We start from the raw sequence: 7,902 nt of genomic DNA, 5'->3' as shown, positions 1-7,902 counted from the left end.
GTGTGGTGGCGCATGCCTGTAATCCCACCAGTTGGGAGGCTGAGGCAGGAGACTCGCTTGAACCTGGGAGGCGGAGGTTGCAATGCTGAGATTGCACCATTGCACTCCAGCCTGGGCAACAAGAGCGAAACTTGGTCTCAAAAAAAAAATACCAAGTACTTTTTTTGTTTTGTTTTTTACAGACAGGGTCTCACTCTTGCTCAGACTGGAGTGCAGTGGTGCAATCATAGCTCAATGCAGCCCTGAATTCTTGGGCTCAAGCAGTCCTCCTGCTCAGCCTCCTAAGTAGCTAGGACTACAGGTGCATGCCACCACGCCCGGCTAATATTTCATTTTTTGTCGAGACAGGGTTTTGCTGTATTGCCTAGGCTGGCCTCGAACTCCTGGGCTCAAGTGATCCTCCTGCCTCAGCCTCCCAAAATGCTGAGATTACAGGCATGAGCCACCACACCCATACCCACAAGTATTGTATTATTAGAACTTTGACCACAGTTTGGTAATTTCTTTGTTAATAGTCTCATGTAGGATTTTTGTTTCAGAAGCATGTCTGACTGAAATGATTTTTTTCATCAGATTAGTATACTGCTACAAGCAATATTTTTTGAAAAACTGTGTTCAAAGAATGACTATTGCTTTTGATCTGATAAATAATAAAGAATGATATCAAATGTTTAAAGAGGGAAAGGCAATTAAATCTTGTTTTCAGAAGATTATAGCAAATATGTAGAATTAATTAAAATAGAAATAGAACTAGAAGAGGCTTAAAAAAGGAAAAAGAAATTGAGAGTTATTGTTTAATGGGTACAGAGTTTCAGTTTGGGAAGATGAAACAGTTCTAGAAATGGATAGTGGTAATGGTTGTACAATAGTGTGAATGTACTTAATACCACAGAATGGTACACTTAAAAATGGTTAAAATGGTCAGTTTTATGTTATGTATATTCTACCACAATAAAAGAAAAAAAAAGGAATAAGAAGAGAGTTGCTTTAAAATACCCTGTAATCTTGGATATGGAAATGGGGAGAGGCAAATCTGGGAGAAAATGCAGAGAAGAAATCTGTACTTGTGGTTATCTATTAAAAGAATGGGATTCAGGCCAGGTGCGGTGGCTCATGCCTATAAACCCAGCACTTTGGGAGACTGAGGGGACGTGGATCACGAGGTCAGGAGTTCAAGACCAGCCTGGCCAACATGGTGGAACCCTGCTCTACTAAAAATAGAAAAATTAGCCAGGTGCAGTGGTGCGCACCTGTAATCCCAGCTAGTTGGGAGCCTGAGGCAGGAGAATCGCTTGAACCTGGGAGGCAGAGGTTGCAGTGAGCCGAGATCGCGCCACTGCACTCCAGCCTGGGCGACAGAGCAAGACTCCATGTCAAAAAATAAAAAAGAATGAGATTCAAAGGAATTGAGAAATATTCAGAGGTTGGCTGGGCACGGTGGCTCAGGCCTGTAATCCTAGCACTTTAGGAGGCCGAGGCAGGTGGATCACCTGAGGTCAGGAGTTCGAGACCAGCCTGACCAACATGGTGAAACCCCATCTATACTAAAAATACAAAAAAATTAGCCAGGCTTGGTTGTGAGCGCCTGTAATCCCAGCTGCTCGGGAGGCTGAGGCAAGAGAATTGCTTGAACCGGGGAGGCAGAGGTTGCAGTGAGCAGAGATCATGCCACTGCACTCCAGCCTGGGTGACAAAGCGAGACTGTCTCAAAAAAAAAAAGTGAGGATGAGGGTGACAACCAGAAACTTAGAAATATTGATATACATTAGAAAGATGAGTTAATCATGGATACTTTTTGATGGAGTATTGACAGATAACTAAATAAATTTTTAAAGACAATTAAAAATAATAAGATGGAAATTTAAGATTAAAATGGTTATTTGGAAGTTGTCTACATAGAGATGGTAACTGAGAACTTATGAGTCGATGCACTCCTTTAACTGGACACATAAAAAGAAAGAAAAATAGGTGAATAATGACTGAATATTGGGGTACTACCCCCATGAAGTAGGTTAATTAAGAAGACAAATGATCAGATAAATAGTGAGAAAACTGAAAAATCCTAATGCCTTGTAAGTCAGTATTAGAAAATTTTAAGAACTAAGATTTCAGTGTGAGGAAGCTGATTAAAAAATAAAAATAAAAAACCGCCCAAGATTGATAGCAATAGATGTAATTGAAAGGTCAAGAGGAAACAGAACTGAGGAATGATTTTTGAATTTGAATAGGAGTAGGTCATTGGTATTCTTAGAAGAGTTTCTGTGGAATTTAGAAGACAGAAATCATGTTACAGAGTGTATATAGGAGGGGAAAGTATTTTAAAAGCACAGTCAAGCGATACAAGGCACTCTTGAAAATTTTAACAATTAAATGAGGTGGAAGTAGAAAAAAAGGATCATATAAATATATTAATAAACCTAGAGAATAGTGTATAATAGTTATAAAATTCTTGTAAAACATTTTTTAAACTTTTATGATATGCCTCAAAATGCAGTATGTGCTGTATTATTAAATGGAAACACTATGTAATGAAGGTTACTTCTCTATAAAATGTTAGTAAAATAAATGAATTATCGGTCTTACAGAGGAAGAGTGAAATGCTACAAAGTTTAAACGGAAGAGGGAGAAGGAAGAAAAAAGGGAGAGATAGAAAAAGGAAGAAAGAATAAGTGTAATTTGAGAAGGGAGCTAAAAAAAGGTCTCTAACTGATAGAGACATAGTTAACAAGTGGCAAATGGGATGAGAAGCAGGGAATGGTATCTGATAGTGCTAGATATTACTATAAGATATTTTGGGCAGTTCTAAAGAAAATGAGATTATAAACTTTCCTTGAGCAATCCAGCGATAGTAAGGAAATCCAGTAAGGTTTTAAGGAAATCCAGTAAGGTTAATATCTTTCATGATGATGATTTTTGTCATTAACATTCACCTTTGTATCTCTAATACCTAACCCTAAGTTAGCACTACACAAGTTTCTATTGAACAATTAGATTTTGAACTGTGAAGATTTAGTGGAAATTTATTTGGTAATTATTAACTATTGCATTCATAAAAGATTGTGCTTCAATTTCCTTTAGCAAGTTTTAAAATTTTAATTTGGACCTAATTTTTTAAAAGAGTAAAATTGGCTGGGCGCGGTGGCTCAAGCCTGTAATCCCAGCACTTTGGAAGGCCGAGACGGGCGGATCACAAGGTCAGGACATCGAGATCATCCTGGCTAACACGGTGAAACGCCGTCTCCATTAAAAAATACAAAAAACTAGCTGGGCGAGGTGGCGGGCACCTGTAGTCCCAGCTACTGGGGAGGCTGAGGCAGGAGAATGGCGCAAACCCGGGAGGCGGAGCTTGCAGTGAGCTGAGATCCGGCCACTGCACTCCAGTCCGGGTGACAGAGCAAGACTCCATCTCAAAAAATAAAATAAAATTTTAAAAAAAAAGGGTAAAATTGTGAACTTTTAGTTATTCTACTAAACCAGCATTTGAAAAAAAAATAACACTTGGAAGGTATGTGTTTGTGTTGTGTGTGTGTCTCAGAGACAGATCAGATACATTAGTAAATATCTTGCAGTTCACAGATGGTATAGGGTAAGGTTTTATCACATGGGGTTTCAAGGAAGAAAGTGATATACTAACTGGCATGATTATTAAATCCTTTAATTTTATCTCTCAAGTTCAATGTTGATGTTATTGATCAACACTAAGTATCTGCTTAAATATTTACAGTATGTGAAAATCACTTGTATTTATACATAGGCAGTATTACAATAAACTTGGGCAATGCTACATAGATAATAGAATTAATCTTTGTAAATCTTTTTTAATACTGGTGGAGGGCAAGTATTTATGGGTTGTTTTGAGTATTCAGATAGAAATATAAAACTTAAATGAAACATAAACTTATTTGTAATGTGGTTTCCATCTGGGTCATTATAGCTTTGTGTTATCTCCATGTGAGTGATATAAGGAAGTTGGCACACATTGCCATTTTGCTTACAGGAAGTCTAAAACAGAATAGTTAAATGACTTTTCCAAGGTCAAGATGAAGCCAAGATTAGAACCTAAATGCCTTATCCTCCTCTGTCTTGATGTTCTTCCTTCTAATTTATCTTGTCATTTTAATAGGGTGGGAGGATGGGTAAAGAGACAGGAACAGTCTCTCATTCTGTGTTCTTTTCCATGATTTCTACTAGATCATTGGTTTTCTCAGTGTTGGTCCCAGGGATCCTCTATGTGGTTCAACATATTATATACATAAACTTAATTTTCTTTCTTTTTTTTTTTTTTTTTTGAGACGGAGTCTCGCTGTCACCCAGGCTGGAGTGCAGTGGCCGGATCTCAGCTCACCGCAAGCTCCGCCTCCCAGGTTCACGCCATTCTCCTGCCTCAGCCTCCCGAGTAGCTGGGACTACAGGCGCCCGCCACCTCGCCCGGCTAGTTTTTTGTATTTTTTAGTAGAGACTAGGTTTCACCGTGTTAGCCAGGATGGTCTCGATCTCCTGACCTCGTGATCCGCCCGTCTCGGCCTCCCAAAGTGCTGGGATTACAGGCTTGAGCCACCGCGCCCGGCCACTTAATTTTCTTATATTTTGTAAAAATCAAAAGCCTAACATCACAGTTGATTGTGTTTATTGGCAATGAACAGGGTTATTAAATAGTGATAAAATAGTTAATAATATTTAAGTCCATGATCTAAATACTACCTGTTAGTTAAAAGGAATTTTTAGGGCTGGGCACAGTGGCTCACACCTGTAATCTCAGCACATTGGGTGGCTGAGGTGGGAAAATCATTTGAGGGCAGAAGTATGAGACCAGCCTGGCCAACATGGCAAGACCTTATCTCTAAAAAATATTTTTTAAAAATGTGCTGGGCATGGTGGCACACTCCTGTAGTCTTAGCTACTAGGGAGGCCACTTGAGTGCAGTAGTTCAAGTTACAGTGAGCTACAATCATGCCACTGTACTCCATCCTGGGCAACAAAGTGAGACTGTTTATTTAAAAAAAAAAATTTTTTTAAGTATATTGACTTTTCTTTCAAATGACCATTATCATAAATATTTTTGTAACATCTGATACAGTCTGGCTGGACTATAATAGAACCAATGATGTAATGAAACATAGTGACTGTTCAACCCACCCACTTATATTTGGTTCTGTAGGCATGTTTGTTGTACTGGGTCCTGGACTTTTTCCTTATCTTTACCCGCCTCCATGGGATCAATGGTCAGGCATGTTTTCAAGTATTAAGTATGCCTTATAAACATAATAGTCTTTTTCCCCTGAATTTAGTAATACCAGAAACCATTTAAAAATACCTATCCATCATTGAAACTACCATTTGATTTATCAACAAATATTTGAGACTATTCTAAGCAAAGCATTTATTAATAATGCATTAGACTGGGCGTGGAGGCTCACACCTGTAATCCCAGCACTTTAGGAGGCTGGATCACCTGAGGTCAGGAGTTCAAGACCAGCCTGGCCAACATGGTGAAACCCTACCTCTACTAAAATATGGAAATTATCCAGGCATGGTGGTGTGCACCTGTAATCCCAGCTACTGGGAAGGCTAAGGCAAGAGAATAAGTTGAACCCAGGAGGCAGAGGTTGCAGTGAGCCGAGATCATGCCACTGCACTCCATCCTGGGCAACAGAGTGAGACTCCATCTAAAAAAAAAAAAATCGTTAAACCTACAACAACATCTCTTTAGGATTTCCAAATGTGCCTGAAGGGGCTGGAAAAATAAAAAGATTGTGACACAATTTTTTTGCTTACTTGGTATCAGAAATACCCCTGTTATTCTATCATTTATGATAATTGGAAATTTTATTCTGTCATTCTTTTCTACAAATCCACAGGGGAATCCATACCAGAGTACCAGATGGCTTTTCAGACAGAGGTTGGAAACCATCCCACTTTCGAGGATATGCAGGTTCTTGTGTCTAGGGAAAAACAGAGACCCAAGTTCCCAGAAGCCTGGAAAGAAAATAGTCTGGTAAGAAAAAACTTAAGTTATTAAAGAGAGGACTTATGACTAAATATGTTTTAATGTTGTGTGAAGCAGAAATAGACTGTTAATAATGTTAATAGTTTTTGGAGTTGCCTAATGCCAGAAATCCAACTTGATTTTTATGATGTTATATGTTTTCAAATTTTTCAATATGAAAAAAAGTCAGTTTTTAGTTCCATTTTGTTTTTTTCCAAGCATAAAGTACTATCTAGAGAGAATAACTAATGTGTCTTAAGTTTGCCAGATTAGGTAGCAGCTAAATTAATTAACATGTTAATATTTTAAACATTATTAAAATTCTGTCTTACTCTCTTGAAATAGTACCAAAACTGTTAAGTAGTGCAGGCTTACATAATCAATGGCTAATGAAAATTTAGGCTAGACCTGAAAAAAACCAAGGTGCAACCTATGAATTATGCTTATTAAAAATATAATTTGGCTGGGTGCGGTGGCTCACACCTGTAATCCCAGCACTTTGGGAGGCTAAGGTGGGCAGGTCGCCTGAGCTCAGGAGTTTGGGAACAGCCTGGGCAACACAGTGAAACCCCATCACTACTAAAATACAAAAAATTAGCCAGGCGTGGTCGCATGCGCCTGTAGTCCCAGCTAGTTGGGAGGCTGAGGCAGGAGAATTGCTTGAACCTGGGATGCAGAGGTTGCAGTAAGCTGAGATCGTGCCACTGCACTCCAGCCTGGGCGACAGAGCGAGACTCTTGTATCAAAAAAAAAAAAAATATATATATATATATGTACTTCACGACAATGAAATATCTTCAGAATCCCCTGCCATTTGAGTAAGTTGTTACAACACTGAAAACATCTTACAAATTAACAAATACACACTCGTAATCTTTTAGTATAAATAGGATAATCTAATTATCCACTATCATTTCTGAAGTTTTTTTTTTTTACTTAAACACATTTTTTTAATGTCAGTACCTCTAGATATATCTATTTCTCTCCATTTGGTCAGTATTCTGTTGATAAAATCATATAATCATTCTATTGGATGATATATGATAATTATTGTATTAAAAAGGAAAAACCTACCTCTCCCTACTATCATGCTCCATAAGTAACTCCCTTTAGCAATCTTTTGGGTTTTCTTTTTTCTTCTAAAAGTTACCATTATAACTTCAAATACTCTATTCTTAAGTTATCTCTCGTTTACTTTCTCCCAGTTTGTAATATTCTATTATTAAACGATTTATGTTTTGTCTGTAAATTCATCTAATATTTAAATAAAATAACATGAGAAATTTGTAGTATTATGATTATGTAAGCATTCACTACACAAGAAAGGATTGTGCTTGGATTTATAGGAAATAAAAATTCTACATTAGTTACTAAAATCTCCCCTATGCTTTGGGGAGAATGTTTCAAGTTATCATCCATCACTTGAGCCCAGGGGTTTGAGGCTGCAGTGAGCTATGATCACGGTACTGCCCTCCAGCCTGAGTAAGACCCTGTCTCTTTAAAAAAAATGTCATCTAGTCCCAGCTGCTCAGGAGGCTGAGGCAGGAGAATTGCTTGAACCTGGGATGCAGAGGTTGCAGTAAGCTGAGATGGTGCCACTGCACTCCAGCCTGAGCGACAGAGCGAGACTCTTGTCTCAAAAAAAAAAAAAATATATATATATATATATATGTACTTCACGACAATGAAATATCTTCAGAATCCCCTGCCATTTGAGTAAGTTGTTACAACACTGAAAACATCTTACAAATTAACAAATACACACTCGTAATCTTTTAGTATAAATAGGATAATCTAATTATCCACTATCATTTCTGAAGTTTTTTTTTTTTACTTAAACACATTTTTTTAATGTCAGTACCTCTAGATATATCTATTTCTCTCCATTTGGTCAGTATTCTGTTGATAAAATCATA

The 7,902-nt window shown here is 37.8% G+C and overlaps 1 protein-coding gene across 1 annotated transcript in view; it reads left to right on the top strand.

The window, feature by feature from the left end:
* Nucleotides 1–7,902, top strand: part of BMPR2 (bone morphogenetic protein receptor, type II (serine/threonine kinase)) — a 226,463-nt gene that overhangs the window by 198,326 nt on the left and 20,235 nt on the right. The window contains exons 10-12 of the mRNA XM_011949924.1: nucleotides 3,834–3,858; nucleotides 5,269–5,276; nucleotides 5,856–5,995. Coding sequence (XP_011805314.1) covers nucleotides 3,834–3,858; nucleotides 5,269–5,276; nucleotides 5,856–5,995 — 173 coding nt within the window. The remainder of the gene's footprint in view (nucleotides 1–3,833; nucleotides 3,859–5,268; nucleotides 5,277–5,855; nucleotides 5,996–7,902) is intronic.

Source organism: Colobus angolensis, unplaced genomic scaffold (genome assembly GCF_000951035.1).
Source record: "Colobus angolensis palliatus isolate OR3802 unplaced genomic scaffold, Cang.pa_1.0 Scaffold30, whole genome shotgun sequence".
NCBI lineage: Eukaryota > Metazoa > Chordata > Mammalia > Primates > Cercopithecidae > Colobus > Colobus angolensis.
The sequence above is the reverse complement of the archived record's forward strand: the minus strand, read 5'-3'. Positions and strand labels throughout refer to the sequence as shown.